Genomic DNA, 24,471 nt, shown 5'->3' with positions numbered 1-24,471 from the left:
TGCATGTGCCTTATCTCTTCAATAAATTAGAAAGAGCCAGTATGTCATTTGCTCAAGGTAACACAGTGATTAAGTGGCAAAGATGGGATTCTAACTCGGGCACACTGTTCCAGAGAGTTCTTGCTTTTTTTTTTTTTGAGACAGAGTCTCAAGCTGTCGCCCTGAATAGAGTGCCATGGCGTCACAGCTCACAGCAACCTCAAACTCTTGGGCTCAAGCGATTCTCTTGTCTCAGACTCCCAAGTAGTTGGGACTATAGGCGCCGGCCACAAGGCCCTGCTATTTTTTGGTTGTAGTTGTCATTGTTGTTTGGCGGGCCCAGCTGGATTCTAACCCTCGAGTTCTTGCTCTTAACTGAGAGAATTTGTACTCTATAAAATACCCTTTCATCAGCCACAGAACCTTGCGAACAGTGCCATTCAACAGTTTGTCAAATGAATAACTAAAAAAATCATGGATCTAATTAGCACCTCTTGAACATACACTGACCTATGAGTTACTGGGAGCCAGCAACTCAGTCTCACTACTCCGAGTTAGAATGCCTGGATGTGGATGTAATTATGAGCAATTTCAGAATCATAATTACTGTTCCATTTTGTCTCTTGATCTGTAATACATTCAAGGACCTACTCCTAGCTTCTCAGGGGAAAAAACATGATTACTTACTGAAGCCTAGGAGCTGTGTGTTTTTCTGAGGCTCCCGGCTCACATCTTCAGTATGAAATGAGAGAGATGGACTGGATAGTCTCTAGGGGCTCCTCCTTCCATTTTCAATTGATGATTCTGCGACTATATGTAATTAGAGCCAATGCCTCTGCGTCAGAAGACATCACTTTGGGTCTCAGCTCTGTCACTGTTACAGCGACTTTACCCAAGTTAGTTAACCCGACTCTCATCTTCTCCATCTATAAAACTTGATTCATTCATTCAAAAAAAATTGATCTAAGGTGAGCTAGGTCCCAAGGCTCTGGTTTGGCTCCAGCACACGTTCGCTGGGAGGCTCGGTGTAAGTCACCGGCTGGCCGGGTCCGCTGCTTTGCCTTCCGGAGAAAGGTACCTACATCCCTAAAATGAGCCCGGGCGCTAAAGACCGAAGACCGGGAGCGCGCGGCCCAGGTCACGTGGCGGCCGCGGGCCCGCGCGCCTGCTCCAAGGGGCGCGCGGGGGAGGAGCGGGGGCGGGGCCTGGCGCGCGCGGCCCCGCGGGTGACAGAGCGGGCGGGAAGGGGCGGGGCCTCGGGCGGGGCCGCCGGGGGCGGGAGGGAGGGGAGGAGTGGAGATGGCGGCGGCGGCTCAGGGGGGCGGGGGCGGGGAGCCCCGGGGAGCCGATGGGGTCGGCCTGGGGGTCTCGGGGGAAGTAGAGATGGTGAAGGGGCAGCCATTCGATGTAGGACCGCGCTACACGCAGCTGCAGTACATCGGCGAGGGCGCCTATGGCATGGTCAGGTGAGGGGGCGTTCCAGAGGAGGGGGTTACTTAGGGGGAGGGGGCTTCGAGGGAGTGGGGGGAGAGGTGCTGAGTGCTTTCTGGGACGTGGAGACTCTGAGAACCCTAAAGAGGCGGGGGACTGGAGGCTCGGGAGCGTCTCAGGGAGGGAGACTTTGGTGCTTTCTGGGGGAGGGGGCTTGGAGGCTTTGAATCAACCCTTCTATAATGAAGGAAGGGGTATCTGAGTGGATATGGGGGAGCTGTGGGGACCTGAGGGACCCGAGAGACACGGGGTGAGGTACAGGTAGTAAGTATCCACCGGGATGTGATGTCTTTAGGGAAGAGGGGAGCAGGGGACCTTTTCTGGGGGAGAAGGTGTGTTGGATTCCCCCAGTGAGGTTGTGCCAGGGAGTTCCGGAGAGAAGAGTAGAGCTCAGGGTGGAGCAGGGCTTTGGGCCCCTTGGGAGAGGCCCAGTTAGGGATGAGGGGGCCAGGAGTGCCTCCCTACGTCTTCTGGGAGGAGTCAGTGAGTTCTCCCGGCTCCTCTGTATGCTCTGGGCCTCTGCTCTTCCAGGATAGCCAACTGCCCGGGCCCCTCACCCGAGGACCGCCCCCCACCCCCTTTATCCATTCTCTTCATCCCTCCTGTCAGTCCCCCTCTCTGCATTTGCTTTATCCTCATCCACACACCTCCACCCCCTGAGCCAGTCTTGGGTTGAAGGAGGCCTTTCCTGTGTAGGGCAGAGGAGGGGTCAGGACAACTGGAATGGAAGAGGATTGAGGAGAAGGGAAGTCAGTGAGTGGTAGGCTCTTCCTCTGTTTATGAAGTCAGTGAAGGGCCGCCTGGCTGGTCCCCAGCTTTCTCCCTAGAGATCCCAGGCCTTCACAACAGGAAGGAACCAGCATTGTTTATAACTTATCCAAAGCTTTCTCCTGCTCCCTCCCTTCCCTGCCAAGGCCTGGGTGGGGCCACCATGCCTGGACTCCCCTTTTGTAAGGCCATACCAGCAACATGTCTCTGGCCCTCTCAGCTCAGCTTATGACCATGTGCGCAAGACTCGAGTAGCCATCAAGAAGATCAGCCCCTTCGAGCATCAGACCTACTGCCAGCGCACGCTACGAGAGATCCAGATCTTACTGCGATTCCGTCATGAGAATGTCATTGGTATCAGAGACATTCTGCGGGCATCCACCCTGGAAGCTATGAGGGATGTGTATCCTTCACCTTAACCAGATGGCTGGCCAGGCATAGTTTCAGAGCTGGGCTGGGGAGCACTGTCTTTCTTTCTGTTTCCATCTTCCCTGCCACCCTCCAAAACAAATGCAGTAAAAGAAACTTTGCAGCAAAGGAGAGGCCTCAGGTGAATCTAGGCTGAATGACCTTGGGCGAGTTGGTTCTCAGCTCTCTGCCTCAGTGGGGGATTGGGCAAGATGGTCTCTATGGGAGCTTTGTCTTCTGACATTTGTAGTTCTGTGACATGATCTAGCCTCTGCCCACAATCTATTCTTGCTTAACAAACTGATGATTCTTTCCTCTCTGAGTCTCCGGACTGAAATGAAGGCAGGAAAAAGAAAACTGCCTTTTCTTGAGGGCTTATTATGTCTCAGGTGCCATTTTTGTCAAATGCTTTGACATATTTTTCCTACCTCCTAACTGCTCTATGAGATGGGCCTCATCAGCTCCATTTCAAAGACGAGGAAACTGAGGCCCTGAAGCCTAAAGTCAAGTGTTTCTGCTGCTGCCTGCTCCCCTCCCCCAAGATAGGAATATGTCCTTTCTCTGAGACATCTCCCTGAGGGCCTCACCTAATCACATGTAGACTTGAACCTTGCCCAGGGAAAGACAGCCTGGGCTTTGCTGCTTTCCCTTGATATTGCTTTCGTAGTTTATTGTCCACTCCCGCTCAACTCTGTTGTTAGCTGCTTATAACACCCATCACCTCTTCCCTACCCCAGCCACCCCTGCCAGTCCCAAGGGCAGCACCCAAGGTGGAGACAACCAGGAGTAGCAATTGGTACTACAGAATCTGCAGCTCCCACCACAACCTGGATAGGAAATCTCCATACTCACCCGCAGCTGGCCATGTGACCTTAAGCAAGTCACTGCATCTTGTTGCTCCCCATCTATGAAACAGCAGGTTTGGTCAAGATGTCCCTTAAAACCTTTTTAAGACTGATTCTAAAAGACAGTCCTGCTGGGCCTGTGGCTCACGAGTGTAATCCTGACACTCTGGGAGGCCGAGGTGGGTGGATCACCCAAGCTCAGGAGTTCAAGACAAACAAGAGCAAGAGTGAGACCTAGTCTCTACTGAAAATAGAAAAGCTAGCCAGGCGTTGGGTGGCGCCTGTGGCTCAGTGAGTAGGGTGCCGGCCCCATATGCCGAGGGTGGCGGGTTCAAACCCAGCCCCGGCCAAGCAACAAAAAAATAGCCGGGCGTTGTGGCGGGCGCCTGTAGTCCCAGCTGATTGGGAGGCAGAGGCAAGAGAATCGCATAAGCCCAAGAGTTAGAGGTTGCTGTGAGCCGTGTGACGTCATGGCACTCTACCTGAGGGCGGTACAGTGAGACTCTGTCTCTACAAAAAAAAAAAAAAAAGCTAGCCAGGCATTGTAAGGATACCTGTAGTCCCAGCTACTCAGGAGGCTGAGGCCCGAGGATCACTTGAGCCCAACCAAGAGTTTGAGGTTGTTGTGAGCTATGATGATGCCACAGCACTCTATAGACAAGGCAACAGAGTGAGATTCTGTCTTTAAAAAAAAAAAAAGGTAAATAAAAGACTGTCCTGACTTATTCTTCCAGAGACAAGCCAAATGGCATTTATTTATTTATTTGTTTAATCTTTGTTTTATCTTCAAATATGAAAAGACACTTACTCCCCCATCTCCTGAGGTATGGCCAAGCATTCTTCCTTGAGTAGGAGTGTGAAGTTGGGAATGTCTCCTTATTTTTCTTGTGCAAACCATCCCCATAAGGCAGGCACTTTATTTTTAAGCAAACATTAATTGCATGCCAGATGGTATTCGTGCATTATCTCATTTAACTCCCTCCACAGCCATGTGACTCAGGCATTTATATTTGCAATAATAGCTCATGTTTGCTGAGCACACACAACGTGCCAAGCACTGGGCTAGCAGCTTAAACATGGGTCACCTCATCTAGTCTTCACAAGTACCCTCTGAAGAACAATTATTTACCCTGCTTCCCAGATGAAGACATCAAGGCATATACAAGTTGAGATCATAAAGCCAGTGAGTAGTAGAATGGGAATTTCAGATTTCAGGAGTGAACCAGCAGATTCACTCCTGAGCTTCTGCTCTTAACTATGAAGTTTTCCTGTTTCCCATCATTTATTATTATTCCCATCTTCCCAGTAGGGAAACTGAGGCCATAGAATGAAGTGCCTTGCAGCAGGCTTCCAGCTGAGATGCAACAGAGGCTCTGAGTCCTGCTGCTGAGTGTGGCCCTTGCCCAGCTCATGATATAGGTTGGCCAGAAGGAATATGCAGCCTAGTTGCCAGGGCCCGTTTTCCTTAACCGAGTGCCGCCTGCTACCCCCTATGTGGGGGTCTGCGGAGCCATGCTCAGCTACATTGTGCAGGACCTGATGGAGACAGACCTATACAAATTACTCAAAAGCCAGCAGCTGAGCAATGATCACATCTGCTACTTCCTCTACCAGATCCTGCGGGGCCTCAAGTATATCCACTCAGCCAATGTGCTCCACCGAGATCTAAAGCCCTCTAACCTGCTCATCAACACCACCTGCGACCTTAAGGTCAGTGGTTAGGCACTTGTCCTCTCTTCCTCTAGGGGCTTCCAGGTGACCAGACCAGTAGGAGCCTCAGGCAGGTGAACATTGCAAGCAAGGCAAACAGTGTGGGCAAAAGCAAGGCAGTGTGACCACCTGGGCCATGGAAACCTTAAGCCAGGAGCTCAGCAGCCTGGGTCTGATTCCAGATCTGCGATTTTGGCCTGGCACGGATTGCTGATCCTGAACATGACCACACTGGCTTTCTGACAGAGTATGTGGCTACACGCTGGTACCGAGCCCCAGAGATCATGCTGAACTCCAAGGTAGGAGAGCTCCCCACTCCTGAAAGGAAGGTGGGAGCCAGGTCCCAGGAAGCTCTGAAGCCACCTCTGAGCTACACACTAACCCTCATGAGGTAGTAGGTTCACCCTGTGAGCCTTTTCTCTTCCCTCTGGCCCTTGAGTTCTGGAGGGAAGCTGAGCCTTGGGTCCTCTAGGCCTCTGCCTTCTGCTTCTCTGGCTGCTGTTGGATCTAGTTTGGAGCTGGTGGCTTGGCCCAGACAATAGGATCCTGTTGAGACTGGCCTAGGAGCCCACCACTTTCTCTTCCACTCAGGGCTACACCAAGTCCATCGATATCTGGTCTGTGGGCTGCATTCTGGCCGAGATGCTCTCCAACCGGCCCATCTTCCCTGGCAAGCACTACCTGGATCAGCTTAACCATATTCTGGGTGAGGGGGCCTGGCCAGCTGGGGTGGAGGGCGTTAGCTTATCCGAGGTGAGATTTCTTAAGTGTCAGATTTGGGGGTACCACCAAATGTCACCCCTCTAGCATCCCATATTTTGGTGAGGTTTAGGTACTATATTGGATAGGTGAGGAAAGCAAGGTTAAGCTCCCCACCTAAGGAAGCACTAGAGCCAGGATTTGAGCTAGGTCTGCCTGAATCCACCCCCCTCGCTCTTACTATGAGAGACAGGAATGAGTTGCTGAGCTGGGAGCTCTTGTTCCAGCCTCCTTACCTGTCCTATTCCCAGAAGGAGGAGGAGATCTTTGACCAAGTCACCCTCTTATCCACAGGCATTCTGGGCTCCCCATCCCAAGAGGACCTGAATTGTATCATCAACATGAAGGCCCGAAACTACCTACAGTCTCTGCCCTCCAAGACCAAGGTGGCCTGGGCCAAACTTTTTCCCAAGTCAGACTCCAAAGGTGATTAAGACAAGGGGGCTAGTATGGGATAAACACTGGGTGGAGAGAAGGGTGTATGAGCCCAGCAGCCACCTGAGGAAACAGGCCTCTGGGCATAGAGAAGCAAAACAATGTTTCTGGAAGCTCCTCTGGCCTTCCCTTTGACCCTGACACCTGTCCTTCCTTAGCTCTTGACCTGCTGGACCGGATGTTAACTTTTAACCCCAACAAACGGATCACAGTGGAGGAAGCACTGGCTCACCCCTACCTAGAGCAGTACTACGATCCATCAGATGAGGTAGGCCAGCCCCCAGCAGCTGGGCGTGGGAGAGCAGGCCTGCCCAAATGCCTAGCTTAGACCTCACTGTCTTTGTCACCCCAGCCAGTCGCTGAGGAGCCGTTTACCTTTGACATGGAGCTGGATGATCTACCGAAGGAGCGGCTGAAGGAGCTCATCTTCCAGGAGACAGCCCGCTTCCAGCCTGGGGGGCTGGAGGCCCCCTAACTTAGATGGCCTGCCCTCTGGGCCTGGTGAGTTTTCCCACTGCCTACACACAGACTCTCCTGACACCAGTGTCCCAAATATGCCTCTATGCAGTTACAAGCTTGTGCCACACCCATGAACCACGTGTGTGATAGCAACAGAAGCCCCCAGGGCTCAACCAGGCTCAGAGTCATGGCCCACCCAGACCTCCATCCCCAAACATCTCCTAGATGTCAACACCCTGCATCCTCCAGCCCCAGTAGCCATTCCTGAACCCCAGAGATCACTGAGGGTACCTGTCACCCATCTAAGGAACATAGCCAGGCTTTGGCTCTCCTAGTGGGGGCAGAGAAACCATCCTCAGGGAACCATGCTGACCCAGGTGCCAGGTCGCCTCCCACTGGCTGCTCAGGTCAGCAGTTCACACAGCTGTGGGGGACCCCAATGGGCCTTCCCCCACCCATACTGCCCTCCTTCCCTCCTCCAATCTCTTCCTATCTTTGCCGAGCTGCAATCTGGTAGAAAAAGGCGGAAACACCTGGGCTCAAATTCCAGTTCTGCCACTGAGTATCACTGTGTGATATTATGCAAGACATTTCACCTCTCTACGTCTCCATTTCCTGGAGACAGTTCCAGTAATGAGAACAAGCATTGATAGAACTCTAAGCATTGTTCTAAGAGGTTTATGCATATTCATTTAATCTTTATAGCATTACCTTGAGATAGGTACTGTTATGTCCACTGGCTGGGTACAGTGGCTCACACCTGTAATCCCAGGACTTTGGGAGGCCAAGGCTGGTGGATTGCCTGAGCTCACTGGTTCAAGACCTGCCTGAGCCAGAATGAGACCCCATCTCTACAAATAGCCAGGTTGTGGTGGCTCCCTATAGTCCCAGCTACTTGGGAGGCTAAGGCAAGAGAATTGCTTGAGTCCAAGAGTTTGAGGTTGCTGTGAGCTATGACACCATGGCACTACTGAGGGCAACAAAGTGAGACTCTCAAAAAAAGAAAATTAGCCACGTGTGCTGGTACATGCCTATAATTCCAGCTCCTTGGGAGGTTGAAGTAGGAGGATCACTTGAGCCCAGGAGTTTGAGGTTGCTGTGAGCTATGATGATGCCACTACACTCTAGCCTGGTCAGTGGAGCAAGACCCATCCCTAAGAAAGAAAAAATATATGTATGTAATATTGCATATATGATATATAACATATATATAAAATATATATTATGTATTATAAATACATAAGTATATAATTATCTCCATTTACAGATAAGGAAACTGAGTTATATCCTACCCAACTGTGAGGATGAAATGAGAGATGTAGAGGTCAGGGCTCTATCAAGTTTTCTCATGGGTGCTAACAGTTCCTTTCCTGCTTGTCTTTTCTTTTAGGCCTTGCCTCCTGCCTACCCTTTTCCTGCCAGACTGTTAGAAATGGACACTGTGCCCAGCCCAGACCCCGGCAGCCCAGGCCAGGGCAGAGGGTGGACCTGGCCACCTTTTCTCCCTTTGTTTAGGCCTCCTGCTTTAGGCAGGCCAAAGTGTCCCTCACTCCTCTTCCCCTGGGGCCCAAGGGGTTCAAGTGGGGCCCCAAAGCTGCTCTCCCTGTGCTGCTTTGCCTCCACCTACCCCAGCTATCCCAGTCTCTGGTAGTTCTGGGATGGAAGGGCTCTGGCTGCCCCGGGACCCACTGTGGGGTGGGGACACTGAGTAGGGATGCAGGGAAAGCCCTGCTTTACTCATCTCATTAAAACCCACTTCATTTCCTCGAAGAAGCATTCCTAAGTCTCAAGGGCTAGTATCCCTGAGGAATAGGGCCAGGCCCAAACCCCCTCCCCTCAAAGCTGCCACATTTAACACCCTTGCTGCTTCTGTGTGTGGGTGAGCGGAAGTGAAGCTGGAGGCACGTGGAGTGCCCAGTGCCCCCTGCCCACCTCCCCGTGCCTGTATCTAATATATAAATATAGAGATGTGTATATGGATGGCCTTGGCTCTGTCTCTGTTCGCCGATACCCCAGACCTAACCAGTGCTGCTTTGAGAACTGACTTCTGCAGTCTAGCTGCTGCCCAGCTTTGGCTGGTTGTGGCCCTGGTGCTGTTAGGCTCCTAGCCTGCTAAGGGTTGAGGATGGGAGCGAAAGGAGTTCCAGTTTCTTGGAAAGGGTGGGGCGGGGTCAGTTTCCCCCTTAGTCACTGTCCTCTCCCCTTTCTCATGGCTTCCTGTCTAACTGGCTGGGGGTGATTCGGGGGGTGATTCAGGGTACCCTACACACCCCCAGATTCTCTGAAATAGCAAGAGGTAGGTGTATTATATACCCTGACCACAGCACCAGTGGGCATGGGGAAGGCCATGGCAGACCTGGTGGTGAGGGACTTCTTTGCTGCCATGTGGCCCAGGATGGAGGGATGCTGGGGTCTGTAAAGGTCCTGGGGATGTAAGGGCCAGGGCTGCCTGCCTCTTCTGCTTCTGTCCTCACTCCAGCTGAGCCCTGCAGCCTGGCCTCTGGCCAACAGCAGGCTCAGCAGGTCCCAGGGGCGTGGTGATGGCCAGTGGAAGAGCCGGCCCATACCAGCTAGGCAGGCAGTGAGGAGTATAGTCCTCCTTGGAGACGGCTGAGCTTGCGGCTACAGGAGCCACAGGAGTGCAGCCATGAGCCCCCTACTGTACTACGCCCTGCCTGCCCTGGGTGGCTATGTCATGCTGTCCATCTTCTTCCTGCGCCGGCCTCGCCTACTGCATAAGCCCTGGACTCCAACCTATCGTGTCTGCCTGGGGGCCCACCGAGGAGGTGAGCCGGATGGGGAGGGGAGGGTTTGGCAGTGATGGGGTGGAGTGAGGCCAAGGTGGACAGCAAAGAGGGGTTGGTCCACGGGCAGGATGCCAGAAACAGGGCGAGGACCAAAGCAGCAGAGCAAGGTGACAGGGCAGGGGATGGATGGGGAGGGAGAGTCTGGCTCAACCAGCACTTACTGAGAAGAGGAGGCCAGAAGGAGAGCAGCAAGAGGAAGCATGGGTGACTAGGCCAGGCCAGGCCCTGGGGTCACCCTTGCTACCCCTTACAGGATCTGGAGAGCGACTAGAGAGTACCATGGAAGCCATGGAAAAGTGAGTGCATCTGCCCAGGCCAAGTTGTGCTGGATCATACTGAGGGGTCCTGTGATTGGAGCCCTCTGTTCCCCCTGCCTCTCCCTACCATGGCCCATTTTCTGCGTTCCCCACCCTGCTGACCTTTGCTCCCATAGTGCCATAGCCCAGCGAGCTGACCTCCTAGAGCTTGATTGCCACCTGACAAAGGACGGTGTTGTGGTGGTATCACATGATGAGAACCTGTCCCGCCAGTCAGGCCTGAATAGGGATGTAAGCAGCCTGGACTTTGAGGTGGGCATTTCCCTGACCCCTACCCCAACCTAGAGAGTTGCCACATTTCCACACATGCCTCTAGAACAGTGTTTTTCAGCCCTTTTTATCTCACGGCACACTTGAACCTATAGTTTAACTTCCATGGCACACTTAAATTATGTTGATCAAAAAAAGGGGGGGGTGCGATGGCTCACACCTGTAATCCTAGCACTCTGAGAGGCCACAGCAGATGGATTGCTTGAGCTCACGAGTTTGAGACCAGACTGAGCAAGAGTGAGACCCTGTCTCTACTAAAAATAGAAAAACTGAGGCAAGAGGATTGCTTGAGCCCAAGAGTTAGAGGTTGCTGTGAGCTCTGATAGTGCCATGGCACTCTACCCAGGGCGACAGCTTGAGACTCTGTCTCAAAAAAAAAAAAAAAAAAAAAAGGAAAAAAAAAAGAATGTACTTACTGTGCTTTGAACTTCTTTCAAAAATAATCTAATTTGGGGCGGTGCCTATGACTCAAGGAGTAGGGCACTGGCCCCATATACTGCGGATGGCAGGTTCAAACCCAGCTCCAGTCAAAACTGCAATAAATAAATAAATAAAATAAAATTCAAAAAAAGAAAAATAATCTAATTAATGATCTTTACATTTTTTGGCGTCACACTACTGTGCTGCAGCGCACTGGTTGAAAATCACTGCTCCAATGACATGCTTCCTGCCCTTCACAGGACCTGCCCCTGTATAAGGAAGAGCTGGAGATTTATTTCTCACCAGGTGAGAGCAAGGGCTGTGAGCCCTGCCTGAGCTGGGTACCTTTCCCAAACCCCCTCCTTGGTTCCACACTCCCAGCCCACCAAACCTCCTCTGATCCCTTTTCCCACACCCACCTCCACCTGCCAGGCCACTTTGCTCAGGGGTCAGACCGGGGCATGGTGAGTCTGGAGGATACTTTCCAGAGGTTCCCAAGGATGCCTATGAGCTTGGAGATCAAAGAGGAAAATGAAGAACTCATTTATAAGGTGGGGCTGCAGGCAGGGGAGGGCAGTGGCCCATCCAAAGAAAGGCCTGGCTTCCCCTCACCTCTGTCTCCTTCTCCTAGATAGCAAGCCTCGTGAGGCGCTTTGACCGCAATGAAATCACCATTTGGGCCTCAGAGAAGAGCTCAATCATGAAGAAGTGCAAGACTGCCGTGAGTCCCTGTTCCCTTCTTGATCCAGGGTTCCCTCCTCCCAGAAGCCAGTTTCCTGAGGGGCCTGAGCCAGAGGGGTCTGGAAGGGTTCTGGTGGAACTGGCCCTTGAGCAGGGTCTCCCAGAGTAGGATGTGGAGAGGTGGCAGGCACTGAACACTGGACCAAGATGTGACTCTGATCATGCAGATTGTAAGACCTCCTGAACATCAGCCACCACTCCCTGTGAGCTCTCCAGAGCTCCTCTCTGCTTCCCCAAGAGCAGATTATCCCTTTCTCACCTTCTTTGTGCCCCCCAGAACCCTGAGATGCCAATGTCCTTTACGATATCCAGAGGACTCTGGGTGCTGCTGCTCTATTACCTGGGGCTGCTGCCTTTCATCCCCCTCCCAGAGAAGTTCCTCTTCTGCTTCCTGCCCACCATCATCAACAGGTACCAGGGTGGGGTAGGACCTTAGACAAACACACCCCACCTCAAGCCCATGGCTCAGGGATCAATGCAGGAGGAACCCTGTCTCCTTAGCTTCCTGGATCCCCTCTAAGGTAACCTGCAAGGCTTTTTGAAGACAGTGGTTCTCCCCTGGCATTCGTGGCAACATGTGCAATTATATGCAGATGTATATTGACATAGTGTTTCAGGATAAAGCATTCATTTAATTCATTCAAATTCATCCAGTGTATTTATTGAATGTCTCCTCTGTTCCAGTATATAAGTTATACCAGTAAATAAGACCAATGTGGGTGGGGTGAAGCCCCTGGTGAGCTTATAGTCTGGCTGGGGAGACAGGTAATAATTCTTTATAGCATGGCTCTAAATTTTCAGAAGGAAAAGGTGAGTCCGGACATGGTGGCTCACACCTGTAATCCTAGCACTCTGGGAGGCTGAAGTGGGTGGAATTGCTTGAGCTCAGGAGTTTGAGACCAGCCTGAGCAAGAGCAAGACCACATCTCTAAAAATAATCAGGATAGTGGTGGACACCTGTGGTCTCAGCTACTTGAGAGGCTGAAGCAAGAAGATCACTTGAGGCCAAGAGTTTGAGGTTGCTGTGAGCTATGATGCTATAGCACTTTACCAAGGGTGACAAAGTGAAACTCTGTCTCAAAAAAAAAAAAGAAGACAAAATGAACCTTCTTCTGCAGGGAGACAGGGATTAACAAAGTAACAGCTGGGAAAAGTATCAGGAATTTGGATACTTCCCTAGCTCTCAGGCCTGCCCACCTTCTGCTTTCTAACAACTTCTCTGTGGGGGTCCCCAGTCTCTCTGCCCCCCTCTATTGTCCTGACTGAAGCTCCCACCCAGCCCCAACAATCCCTTACTACAAACAGATCATTATACTACAACTTTTTCTTTTTCTTTTCTTTTTTTTTTTTTTTTTTGAGGCAGGGTCTCACTCTGTCACCCAGGCTCACTGCAACCTCATATTACTGGCCTCTGCTGATCCTCCTGCATCCCCACACCTGGCTGTTTTTATTTTGTTTGTTTTGTTTTGTTTCTTTTTTTTTTTATTGTTGGGGATTCATTGAGGGTACAATAAGCCAGGTTACACTGATTGCAATTGTTAGGTAAAGTCCCTCTTGCAATCATGTCTTGCCCCCATAAAGTGTGACACACACCAAGGCCCCACCCCCCTCTCTCCGTCCCTCTTTCTGCTTCCCCCCCATAACCTTAATTGTCATTAATTGTCCTCATATCAAAATTGAGTACATAGGATTCATGCTTCTCCATTCTTGTGATGCTTTACTAAGAATAATGTCTTCCACTTCCATCCAGGTTAATACGAAGGATGTAAAGTCTCCATTTTTTTTCAATGGCTGAATAGTATTCCATGGTATACATATACCACAGCTTGTTAATCCATTCCTGGGTTGGTGGGCATTTAGGCTGTTTCCACATTTTGGCGATTGTAAATTGAGCTGCAATAAACAGTCTAGTACAAGTATCCTTATGATAAAAGGATTTTTTTCCTTCTGGGTAGATGCCCAGTAATGGGATTGCCGGATCAAATGGGAGGTCTAGCTTGAGTGCTTTGAGGTTTCTCCATACTTCCTTCCAGAAAGGTTGTACTAGTTTGCAGTCCCACCAGCAGTGTAAAAGTGTTCCCTTCTCTCCACATCCACGCCAGCATCTGCAGTTTTGAGATTTTTGTGATGTGGGCCATTGTCACTGGGGTTAGATGATATCTCAGGGTTGTTTTGATTTGCATTTCTCTAATATATAGAGATGATGAACATTTTTTCATGTGTTTGTTAGCCATTCGTCTGTCATCTTTAGAGAAAGTTCTATTCATGTCTCTTGCCCATTGATATATGGGATTGTTGGCTTTTTTCATGTGGATTAATTTGAGTTCTCTATAGATCCTAGTTATCAAGCTTTTGTCTGATTGAAAATATGCAAATATCCTTTCCCATTGTGTAGGTTGTCTCTTTGCTTTGGTTATTGTCTCCTTAGCTGTACAGAAGCTTTTCAGTTTAATGAAGTCTCATTTGTTTATTTTTGTTGTTGTTGCAATTGCCATGGCAGTCTTCTTCATGAAGTCTTTCCCCAGGCCAATATCTTCCAGTGTTTTTCCTATGCTTTCTTGGAGGATTTTTATTGTTTCATGCCTTAAATTTAAGTCCTTTATCCATCTTGAATCAATTTTTGTGAGTGGGGAAAGGTGTGGGTCCAGTTTCAGTCTTTTACATGTAGACATCCAGTTCTCCCAACACCATTTATTGAATAGAGAGTCTTTCCCCCAAGGTATGTTCTTGTTTGGTTTATCGAAGATTAGGTGGTTGTAAGATGTTAGTTTCATTTCTTGGTTTTCAATTCGATTCCAAGTGTCTATGTCTCTGTTTTTGTGCCAGTACCATGCTGTCTTGAGCACTATGGCTTTGTAGTACAGACTAAAATCTGGTATGCTGATGCCCCCAGCTTTATTTTTGTTACAAAGAACTGCCTTAGCTCGGGCGGCGCCTGTGGCTCAGTGAGTAGGGCGCCAGCCCCATATGCCGAGGGTGGCGGGTTCAAACCCAGCCCCGGCCAAACTGCAACAACAAAAAAAATAGCCGGGCGTTGTGGCGGGCGCCTGTAGTCCCAGCTGCTCGGGAGGCTGAGGCAAGAGAATCGCTCTAAGCCCAAGAGTTAGAGGTTGCTTTGAGCCGTGTGACGCCACGGCACTCTACCGAGGGTGGTACAGTGAGACTCTGTCTCTATAAAAAAAAAAAAAAAAAAAGAACTGCCTTAGCTATACGGGTTTTTTTCCGGTTCCATACAAAATGCAGAATCAATTTTTCCATTTTCTTTCTTTTTTTCTTTTTTTTTTGTTGAGACAGGGTCCCACCCTATGCCCCTGAGCAGAGTGCAGTGGGCGTGGTAGCTCACCACAACCTCAGACTCGGGCTGCGGGCACCCCGCTGCCTCAGCCTCCGGAAGCCACTGGGATTACAGGCCCTCGCCACGGCACCCGGCTGGGTTTTTCCATTTTTTTCATGAGTCCGGGTCTCACTGTCGCTCAGGCGAGTCTCTGAACTCCTGAGCTCAAGCGATTCTCCCTCCTCAGCCTCCCACAGTGCTGGGATTACAGGCGGTTTTGTTTCTTTTTAAGACAAGCATCTCAGTATGTTGCCCAGGCTTAAGTGTCAGCCTAGCTCATAGCAAGCTCAAACTCCTGGGTTCAAGCGATCCTCTTACCTCAGCCTCCCATATAGCTGGACTAATGCCCATACCACAATGGCTAGCAGGATCTCTGTCTTGCTCAGCCTGGTCTTGAACTTCTGACTTCAAGCAGTCCTCCTGCCTTGACCTCTCAGAGTGCTACCCTGTTTCCCCGAAAATAAGACATCCTCCGAAAATAAGACCTACTTACAGGAAAGATAAGACGTCCCCTGAAAATAAGACTTAGCGCATCTTTGGGAGCACACCTTAATATAAGACACTGTCTTATTTTTGGGGAAACAGGGTAGGATTTCAGGCCTGAGCTACCTCTCCTGGCCTCATACCTGGCTAATTACAATTTTTTTTTTTTTTTTTTTATAGAGACAGGTTTTCATTATGTTGCCCAGGTTGGTCTCAAACTCTGGGCTCAAGCAATCCTCCTGCTTGGCCCTCCCAAAGAGCTGAGATTACAGGTGTGAGCCACTGTGCCCAGCCAACATAACTTTTTATACAGGATGTGTAAAATGTTTTTACATCTTTTGGTTTATTTGACCTTTCCCTTACAGCACTTCCAGGATGGGAGGCTGAGGCAGGAGGTGTGGGAACTACGTTCCCCATAGCACCCCCTGGATATTCTGAGGTTCAGAGAGGTTCTGTAATTTGCCCAAGGTCACATGGCTAGAAGTATAGAACCTGGGTTTGCCCTGGGTCTGCCTCCAAAGCCTGCCATTGGACACTATAAAGGGCCTCTAAAGTCAACCCTGGAGTGGGATGATTAGGGGAGTAGCTGACCCAGTAAGTGCTGTCTGGTCTCAAGCAGCTGTCCAGGCCCATCCAAGAGGACCTCCAGACTGGGTATGTAGTTTGGTGCTGACTCTGGCCCCAACACTGCTTTGCTTTATGACTGGCAAGTCTCTAAGACTTGGTTTCCTTATCTGTAAAGTGGCAAGGGGAGGGACACATCCTCAAAGCGCAGATATCAGAGTAGGATCTCACTGAACAATGGGTGAATTGTTCATTTGAGCAACTGCAAAGTTTCCTCTAGAGGGGGTGGGGTGACACTGGTCAGGGGGTCCTATCACACACCCCCATGACAAAGGCTTACCCAAAGGGCTGACCCTTCTCCTCCCCACCCCTTTTCCTTCCCACCCGGGCTTCTCTCCACAGGACCTATTTCCCATTTCCCTGCTCTGGGCTGAACCAGCTGGCGGCAGTGATTTCAAAATGGTGAGCTGAGCAAGAAGGTTGGATAGAGAATCTCTTAGAAACCTCTGTCCCTTCTCATCATCACCTTTGTCACTCCCACCCCATCCTGCAGGATCATCATGAGGAAGAGTCTAATCCGCCACTTGGAGGAGCGTGGGGTGCAGGTGAGGGCTTGACTGCCACTCCCGTAGCAAGTAGGTCTAGCAGCAGGGTCCGATCACATTCTGCCACTAACTAGCTAGATCACTAGACAGGTTACCTCCCCATCTGAGTCTCAGTTTCTTCCTCTGCAAGATGGGGAGGATGGTATATTTAACTCTTCTGGGTATGTAACTGGTATTCAGTAAGAGTGTGATAAATGTTAGCCCTGATGAGGAAGAAGATGTATTGAACCTACTATCCTGATCCCTTCCCTCTGAGGAAGGACCAGAGCCGAGAGAACCTAAGCCCAGCCTGGCCCCCTCCCCTGAGCATCACCTTTGACCAAGTCATTTAATTAGCAAAGCTTTATTGAGAATGTTCCAGGCACTGTGATACTGAGGATGGGAGCTTACCATCAAGGGCCAGGGGAAGAAATGAAGCAGGCCATTGTAAAGGCTGCAAGTAGACAGAAAAGAAACAGAGTGCTGTGGCCTGTGGGCTTGGGGCCTTCGGGAAGAAGTCGGGTGTGAGCAGCCATACGAAAGGATGGAAGGAAGTGGCTCTAGAAGAAAGAAGGTAAAACATCTCAGCCAGGAGGTCGACCATGTGTGACAGCTGCAGGTGCCGAGAGGGTCCTTCAGGTAGCAGCCTGGAGGAAATGGAGCTAAAAAAGGCAGCAGAGACTAAGGCTGGCCATGGACCTCAGTGAAGAGTGTGGACTGTAGTCTAAAGGGAAGGGAAGCTTTTGCGGTCTGAAGCAGCAAAAAGACCCAATCCAGTTAAGGTTTGTTGAGTGAACAAAATGTGGAGAAGAGATTGTGGGGACCATCATGGGAGCAGACAGCCTCATTAGCAAGCTGATGCTGCCACAGACAGGACTTGGCTCAGGTGGCAGCAGTAGGAATGGATGGCCTAGCAGAAGCCAGGACTTGGCTACTGATTGGCTCCTGGGGGGTGTGGGGGTGTGGTATGGTATGATAGAGCTCTTCCCAGGCAGCTTTCTCACTCCTCACATTGTTACCACAAAGGTGAAATGACCACTGTCATTTGTAAAAATAAGAATTGAAGTTGGCCACAGTAGCTCATGCCTGTAATTTCAGCACTTTGGTAAGTTGAGGCAGAGGATTACTTGAAGTCAGGAGTTCAAGATCAACCTAAGCAAGAGCAAGACCCCATCTCTACAAAAAATAGAAAAATTAGCTGGGCGTGGTAGCACACACTTGTAGTCCCTGCTATTTGGGAGGCTGAGGTAAAAGGATTGTGTGAACCTAGAAGTTTAAGGTTGCAGTGAGCTATGATGACACTACTGCACTCTAGCTCAGTTGACAGAGTAAGACTGTCTCAAAAAAAAAAAAAAATGTTCAGGGAACTTTGGGATAAAAATAACATCTCTACATACCTCACTGCCCATAGGAAAGGACTAGGGTATATAAATCGTACCCCATGATTGCATTAATGTACATAGCTATGATTTGATTAAAACAAAAAAAGGACTCAGGAAGGCAGGGAAGGCACAGAACAGTGGGAGATGGAGCAGGCTGGGAGGTACTGGTATGTTGGCAAATGTTCAACATCCGGTTCTTCAGAAGGGAAAATAAAAGCCCTGAGTTGAGCATTAATTTTTCCCACTTTGGCCAATTTCATGCTAACATGAACTCACTAAATGCAGAATGGGAAGAGAAGTGTGGTAGTACACCATTCCACAATAGTTCTTTCTTACAGCTTTAACAGACCAAAACATAGTGAATGGTAAAATGGAGCAAAATAATTAGGAAGTGATATGTTTTGAGTATTTATTACCTTTGTTTTTAATATAAGTTTACATATAAGTTTATTTTTAATAATGGCTGGGTTTAATAACCTCTTTACAAAATTCCTGCAAATTTAACTATCAGCCCCAGCATACCACTGTTGGGAGAAGGAGTGCTCCTACTGTCTAGATGTAAGGGTAAGTTCCAAGTACAACTATTTGGAAACTACAAGCCCCTCCCCCTATGCCCCTCCCCATTCTCCCCCTCTTCAGGTGATCTTTTGGTGCCTTAATGATGAGTCAGATTTTGAAGTGGCCTTTAGCCTGGGAGCCACTGGCGTCATGACTGATTATCCCACAGCCCTGCGGCACTACCTGGACAACCGTAGACTAGCTACCTCCTAAGTCCAGAGGCCCTCACCCTCTCCTCTGTATCCCTTCCTGAAAAATAAATATTTGCTTTTCAGTTATATCGTTGTGCTTGGGGTAAGGGGTGGGGGTCATCCTGGATGGAGACTGCAAGGATGGAGAGGCCAGAGCCTGGAGCTCTTATGAGCTTGATCCACTGGTTCCACTACATTCCAGACCCAGAATGGTACCACACCCTGTGCCAGCCTGGCCTCTACTTTCTGCAGGAATGTCCCTTCCAGGGCCAACCCTGGTGTCCTGGCCTCTAGCCCTTTGAGAGCCACAGATAATGGTTCAATTTTTCTGAGGGCATCAAGAACCCCGGGCACATGGCCAGGGACTTGATTTCTCCCATGTCCGGTCCCTGTGGGCCTCCTCACTGGGCCATAGAGGGTGGGCTTGGGTGGAAAGCCTCTAACCTTCCACTCCCAGGTCTCCAGAAGCTCCCTGTGCTCTCTGCAGCCCTGGTTCATTTAATGAATCACATATTCACAGTCAAGAAACATCTGATTGGGGGCGGCGCCTGTGGCTCAGTCGGTAAGGCACCAGCCCCATATACCGAGGGTGGCAGGTTCAAACCCGGCCCTGGCTGAACTGCAACCAAAAAATAGCTGGGCGTTGTGGCGGGCGCCTGTAGTCCCAGCTACTAGGGAGGCTGAGGCAAGAGAATCGCTTAAGCCCACGAGTTGGAGGTTGCTGTGAGCTGTGTGATGCCACGGCACTCTACCAAGGGCCATAAAGTGAGACTCTGTCTCTACAAAAAAAAAAAAAACATCTGATTGGGCGGCGCCTGTGGCTCAAGGAGTAGGGCGCTGGTCCCATATGCCGTAGGTGGAGGGTTCAAACCCAACCCCGGCCAAAAACACACACACACAAAAAGAAACATCTGATTGACTGCTCTAGGTGAGGCTGGGACTACTACAGCGAACAAGACAAGTCCAAGTATGGCAGATGCATTCTTGAACATACTTTCAACTGAGTCCACACATAACCAAGCCTAGAGGTAGGAGCATCAGAAGAGGCTGCCTAGAGGAGGTTGATGGTCAAGGGTAGGAACTGCCTTATCTCAAGGCCCTGGCTCCTACAGGTCTAACTGTGATATATACCTTTAGCTCTTCTAAGAGATGAACTCAGTCTGTATCTCATGCCATAGCTAAGATCATGGGATTGGACCAAAGTAAGAACTCCGGCTTTGCCTCTTCAGCTGTATAACCTGAGACCTCTCTGGGCCTCAGTTTCCAAAATAGAGACAATAGGAAGAGATAACCAGAGGGGGACACTCAGGGGCCTGGGTGCAGACACTAGCCTCCTCCTAAACCCACCCCGGGTCAGATCCTTACTCTTCAAGGACTGCAGGAGGCCAAAGGGGCGGCCAGGCCTAGAAGCAGAGGGCCAGTGGTCGGTTTGCCGGCCACAGCCGCATTTCCGGGCTGGCCCAAGCTGGGCGCAGGGGGAAGGGTAGCCCAGGCCTGCGCTGGACGCCATATGACGCGCCCCCTCATTTGCATGCCGCGCGCCAATTGGCCACGGAGGCCGCCGGGACGGGAGGCGGGCCCCCTCCCCCTCCCGCCGCAGCGGCGGCAGCAGCTGGTCTCGGTGTAAACAAGTCGAGGCGGTTGCGAACCCGGGCCTGGGGGGACGGCGCCCACCAGGAGCGCCCCCCACTCCCAGGCCAGGCCACCCCAGCGGACCGGGCCCCCGCGCGCCCAGGAGAGGTGAGGCCCACACAGTCAAGGCTGCGCGCCGTTCCGTGCCCCCGCCCGGCCTGTGAGGACTGCCCCTTCCCCCGGCTCCCGCCTCCAACCCCGCGCCCCAGGTGAGCCCCGGGGTCTCAGGTAAGGTTCTGCGATGCAGGTAAGATTCCCTCTGCGTAGATAAGGCCTTAGCACCCTCAGGTATGAGCCCCTCCCCTCCTAGGTTATTCTCCACCTTCAGCAAGGCCTCCTGCTTCCTCCAGGTGAGAGACCCTCTCCCAGATAACTCTCTGCACCTTAAGTGAAGCCCTAGTCACTGTCCAAATGAGGTGCTAAGGACCAACCAATTCATAACCACCACCACCACCCCCTCCATGCCTCTCCTAAACTGGGAACTGACAGCCCATCCACTCTAAAGCCCCTTCCTCCAGCTTCAACTGCCAGGTCAGCAGGGGTGAGGCTGGAAGCAGGTGGATGACTCACCTTGGGCTCCTCCTAGCCTCAGTTTCCCCATTGATGCAACCTGGGGCCTCCTCACTGAGTCAAAACTGAAATGACTCAAGTCCCTGGAGAGGCTCCTGGCTCTGGGGAAAGTAGTGAGCAGCCAAGTGTGACAGAGAGTGCCCATGGCTCTAGGAGTGCCTGTGTGTGTGTGGTCCAGGTCCTCACAGTCCACTTACTCCTTGGCAGGCACTGGGCTCCCTCTGCTCCCCTTGGGCTGCTCCTCGCGTGGGGCCACTGCCCCCGGCCCCCGCCATGGTGCGTATTTCAAAGCCCAAGACGTTTCAGGCCTACTTGGATGATTGTCACCGGAGGTATAGCTGTGCCCACTGCCGTGCTCACCTGGCCAACCACGACGACCTCATCTCCAAGGTAACCAGGCCACAGTTTGGACTGGAATGGGAGGCTAGAGAGGCTGCCTGGCAGCTCATGGGTAACCTCTCCTCTCTTCCCATCCTTCAGTCCTTCCAGGGCAGTCAGGGGCGTGCCTACCTCTTCAACTCCGTGTGAGTATTTGGCCTTCCTCCTCTCTCCCTGACCTCTGTTTTGCCCTTTGGCCCCTGGCATCATGCTGAGATCCCCAGAGTTCCCTAGTTAAGGCAGGAAGCTGTGCTCACCCTTCTCTTGGATGCTAAAGACAGATACAGTGGATACAAGGTTGAGGGAGACTCTGTGACGGCAGGACCCTCCTTGGGACTGCTCCATATCCCTGCAGGGTGAACGTGGGCTGCGGACCAGCTGAGGAGCGGGTGCTGCTGACAGGCCTCCATGCTGTCGCTGACATCCACTGCGAGAACTGCAAGACCACTTTGGGCTGGAAATATGTGAGTTAGTGGCCCCTGACCCCAGGCTAGCCTTTGACCTGACCTTACCTTACCACCTCCTCACAGTTATCTGGTAACCTTTCAGAGTGCAGCTCACACAAGCCAAACTGTCTTTCAGTCCCTGACCATGTTCTCTTCTCTCATATCCTGTAAGGGCTTTTAGAATTTTAACCTAGCCCTTCATCCCAGGCACTGGCATCCCCATTTTAGAGATGAGGAAATAATCAGTTAACATTTGTTGAATGTTTATGTGCCACACACTGTTGTGTGCTTGGCATATATTATCTTATTCAATCATTACACCAATCCCTTAGGTAGAATCCATTATTGGGACGCCCAGAGATGCTAGGTAACTTGCTCAAGATCACATAACTGGTAAGTAACAGAATAGGGAACAGAACCCTAGTTGATTTTTTTGTTCCTTTACTCTGACTCCTTGGCTACCAGCTTATGTTATCATTCACACAATCAGAAAAGTTGCCCAAGCCTCCCCAGCAACCTGGAGCTTGAGTTCACAGGCCTCCTTTTCCATTGCCCTCAGCCATTGCTGCTGTCCAGGGTCTGATTTCACTGCTGTCTTATTTCCTTATCTGGCAGTGGAAGATAAAGCCACTACCTGACACCCAAGATTGTTGCAGGGATCAGATTAGATGTAGCAAAGAAGATGCTCTTGGGAAACTGCAAGGGACAGGATTCTTCAGGCATCACTTGGAGCTGTAATGCCTCTGTCTGTGAGGTGGATGGATAGAGACAGATAGACAGCCCTGACCCGAGTTTACCCCTGACCTAGCCATAGATTTGCTATGTGTCTTTTGTGGCGTGGTCTCTCTAGATATCTGTAAAATAAAGAGGTGGCCTAGTCCATAGGTCAAAAACTCAGGTGCCTGCAAGGCCAACCAGATACTATGGATTTGAAAAAGGGGGAGCATAGATTAGGGGTGGTGGAGGGAGCAGAATGGTGTCAATTGAATGAGCATGGCCTGCCTATATTTTAAAGTTATTTTTATTAAATTCTCTGTCATCCAAATAAAACACATATATAGGCCAAAATGGTCCTCAGACCACCAGTCTGCAACCCCTAGACCAGGCGTCCTAATTCACTGTCCCTCAGACGGTTGGAGGGCCAGACTATAGTTTAAAAAAAAAAAAAAAAACTATGAACAAATTCCTATGCACACTACACATATCTTATTTTGAAGTAAAAAACAAAATGGGAACAAATACAATTCACACCGCTTCATGTGGCCCGCGGGCCGCAGTTTGAGGACACCTGCCCTAGACTATGAAATCTTTTTTTTTGAGACAGAGTCTTACCCTGATGTGTAGCCTAGAGTGCCGTGGGGTCATCCTTGCTCACAACAACTTCAGACTCCTGGGCTAAAGCGATTCTCCTGCCTCAGCCTCTCAATTAGCTGGGTCTAGACACCTGCCACAATGCCTGGCTAATTTTTTTCTATTTTTGGTAGAGACAGGGTCTTGCTTTTGCTCAGAATGGTTTTGAACTCCTGAGCTCAAAGGATCCTCCTGCCTTGGCCTCCCAGGGTGCTAGGATTATAGGCATGAGCCATTTAGACACTTCCATCTAAAGTGGAGCCATCATTAGTAATTAAAAAGTACCTATGGATTTGGCATGGTGACCAACGTCTGTAATCCTAGCATTCTAGGAGGCAGAGGTGGGTTGGGGTGGGGAGATCCCTTGAGCTCAAGAATCTAAGACCACCCAGAGCAAGAGCGAAACCTCATCTCTACTAAAAATGGTAAAATTAGCCAGGTATGGTGGCACACACCTATAATCCTAGCTACTGTAATCCCAGCTACTTGGTAGACTGAGGCAAGGGGATTGTGTGAGACCAGGAGCTTGAGGTTTTTGTGAGATAGGCTGACACTGCAGTACTCTAGCCCAGGTGACAGAGCAAGACTCTGTCTCCAAAAAAAAAAAAAAGTACCTATAATTCAGAGAGTTCTATCTATCCCCCTGTTAGAGAGAAAAATGGCCCTGCCATTTACCAGCTGTGTGTCTGTGATTAGGTGGCTTGGCTTCTCTGGGCCAGTTTCTTCACATGTAAAACTAGGCCAATTATAGCCACTCCCCAACCCCTATGCCCTGTATGGGGACTTTTGCTTCAGGGATGAGGGTTTCTCTCCTCCTTTCAGGAACAGGCCTTTGAGAGCAGCCAGAAGTACAAAGAGGGGAAGTACATCATTGAACTCAACCACATGATCAAAGACAACGGCTGGGACTGACCCCTGCTCCTGGCGCATGTGGCTCCAGCCCGGCCTGGCCGCCAGGGGGCGCCACTGGCTTATCTCCGCCAGAAGGGAGCTCTGGACCCTCAAGGCTCCTGCAGAGGAAGGACCCCAGCTCCTGTATATATATTTTATTGCATGCACTGTGACCTTGGGGGGGGGAGCAGAAGGGGGACAACACCCCCGAACTCCTTGCGATCTGGCTGGCTTGGATCTCATTTTTAACCCCTTCCTGTCTCGCCTGCCCTATAGATATGGCCTGTGTGCTGCTCTCTTGGCCCCAGTGCACCGTCTGCTCTGTGAACTTCTCCCTCCAGGCCCCTCTTACCCCACGCGTGTCTGTTCCCCTCGTTCTGTAGCGTTTGTACATAATAAAACAATGTTGTGGAGACAGCCCCAGGCTCACGTGGAATTGGGAACAGGGAACTCCAACGTACATTCCCGCCCATATCGACCTGCTCGCGGTTCTGAGAACTAGTGAAGAACGGGGTTGGCACGGCCGCCCAAGCTGGGTGTCTGGGAACCAGGACGGATCTCATAGGCAATGGAGATTCTCGCGCCCACGCTGGCTCTCTAGGCTTTGACCTCGACTGATCTGTGTCTTCTCGGCTTCAGCCTTTTGCCGCCGCCTAGGGGCAGCTCTCCCGGTAGGCTAGCCCGCCGCGGGGTAGCTGT

General features: G+C 50.8%; 3 protein-coding genes across 6 annotated transcripts; all 3 read left to right on the top strand.

Moving 5' to 3' along the window:
- Positions 1–1,201: 1,201 nt before the first annotated feature.
- Positions 1,202–8,834, top strand: MAPK3 (mitogen-activated protein kinase 3). Its single transcript, XM_053554999.1, has 9 exons — positions 1,202–1,445; positions 2,459–2,641; positions 5,012–5,201; positions 5,384–5,500; positions 5,793–5,907; positions 6,255–6,386; positions 6,554–6,663; positions 6,748–6,896; positions 8,245–8,834. The coding sequence occupies exons 1-8, from the start codon at positions 1,279–1,281 to the stop codon at positions 6,868–6,870; spliced, it is 1,137 nt and encodes a 378-aa protein (XP_053410974.1). The 5' UTR covers positions 1,202–1,278; the 3' UTR covers positions 6,871–6,896; positions 8,245–8,834.
- A 130-nt stretch (positions 8,835–8,964) lies between these two features.
- GDPD3 (glycerophosphodiester phosphodiesterase domain containing 3) lies at positions 8,965–18,587 on the top strand. The gene is made up of 10 exons (XM_053555000.1): positions 8,965–9,640; positions 9,915–9,957; positions 10,095–10,230; positions 10,929–10,974; positions 11,101–11,219; positions 11,300–11,389; positions 11,687–11,820; positions 16,193–16,252; positions 16,344–16,395; positions 18,396–18,587. Exons 1-10 carry the CDS (start codon positions 9,502–9,504, stop codon positions 18,525–18,527), a joined length of 951 nt encoding a protein of 316 aa, XP_053410975.1. The 5' UTR covers positions 8,965–9,501; the 3' UTR covers positions 18,528–18,587.
- Positions 18,588–20,105: 1,518 nt separating this feature from the next.
- On the top strand, positions 20,106–24,189 carry YPEL3 (yippee like 3). Of its 4 annotated transcripts, none has more exons than XR_008373215.1 (5): positions 20,106–21,097; positions 21,188–21,231; positions 21,441–21,549; positions 23,704–23,916; positions 24,049–24,189. XR_008373215.1 is itself a non-coding variant. In XM_053554997.1 (5 exons), exons 2-5 carry the CDS (start codon positions 20,981–20,983, stop codon positions 23,791–23,793), a joined length of 360 nt encoding a protein of 119 aa, XP_053410972.1. In that variant the 5' UTR covers positions 20,106–20,346; positions 20,915–20,980; the 3' UTR covers positions 23,794–24,189. The 4 variants fall into 4 exon arrangements, 3 of the variants coding, with proteins under 3 accessions (XP_053410972.1, XP_053410971.1, XP_053410973.1); XM_053554997.1 differs by having other exon boundaries at positions 20,106–20,346; positions 20,915–21,097; positions 23,704–24,189; XM_053554996.1 differs by having other exon boundaries at positions 20,106–20,365; positions 20,915–21,097; positions 23,704–24,189.
- The last annotated feature ends 282 nt before the right edge of the window (positions 24,190–24,471 follow it).

The sequence above is a fragment of the Nycticebus coucang genome, chromosome 12 (genome assembly GCF_027406575.1).
Source record: "Nycticebus coucang isolate mNycCou1 chromosome 12, mNycCou1.pri, whole genome shotgun sequence".
NCBI classification, from domain to species: domain Eukaryota; kingdom Metazoa; phylum Chordata; class Mammalia; order Primates; family Lorisidae; genus Nycticebus; species Nycticebus coucang.
This window is presented reverse-complemented; position numbering and strand designations above follow the sequence as displayed.

What these genes read in the sequence shown, in the direction of transcription:
- MAPK3 (XM_053554999.1), top strand. Translation starts at nt 1,279, where the DNA reads ATGGCGGCGGCGGCTCAGGGGGGCGGGGGCGGGGAGCCCCGGGGAGCC. An exon ending in AGATCATGCTGAACTCCAAG is followed by an intron (nt 5,501 to 5,792) that starts GTAGGAGAGCTC and finishes TCTTCCACTCAG; the next exon opens with GGCTACACCAAGTCCATCGA. An exon ending in TCCCAAGTCAGACTCCAAAG is followed by an intron (nt 6,387 to 6,553) that starts GTGATTAAGACA and finishes GTCCTTCCTTAG; the next exon opens with CTCTTGACCTGCTGGACCGG.
- GDPD3 (XM_053555000.1), top strand. Translation starts at nt 9,502, where the DNA reads ATGAGCCCCCTACTGTACTACGCCCTGCCTGCCCTGGGTGGCTATGTC. An exon ending in ACCATGGAAGCCATGGAAAA is followed by an intron (nt 9,958 to 10,094) that starts GTGAGTGCATCT and finishes TTGCTCCCATAG; the next exon opens with TGCCATAGCCCAGCGAGCTG. An exon ending in TGAAGAAGTGCAAGACTGCC is followed by an intron (nt 11,390 to 11,686) that starts GTGAGTCCCTGT and finishes TGTGCCCCCCAG; the next exon opens with AACCCTGAGATGCCAATGTC.
- YPEL3 (XM_053554997.1), top strand. Translation starts at nt 20,981, where the DNA reads ATGGTGCGTATTTCAAAGCCCAAGACGTTTCAGGCCTACTTGGATGAT. An exon ending in GCCTACCTCTTCAACTCCGT is followed by an intron (nt 21,232 to 21,440) that starts GTGAGTATTTGG and finishes ATATCCCTGCAG; the next exon opens with GGTGAACGTGGGCTGCGGAC. An exon ending in CCACTTTGGGCTGGAAATAT is followed by an intron (nt 21,550 to 23,703) that starts GTGAGTTAGTGG and finishes TCCTCCTTTCAG; the next exon opens with GAACAGGCCTTTGAGAGCAG.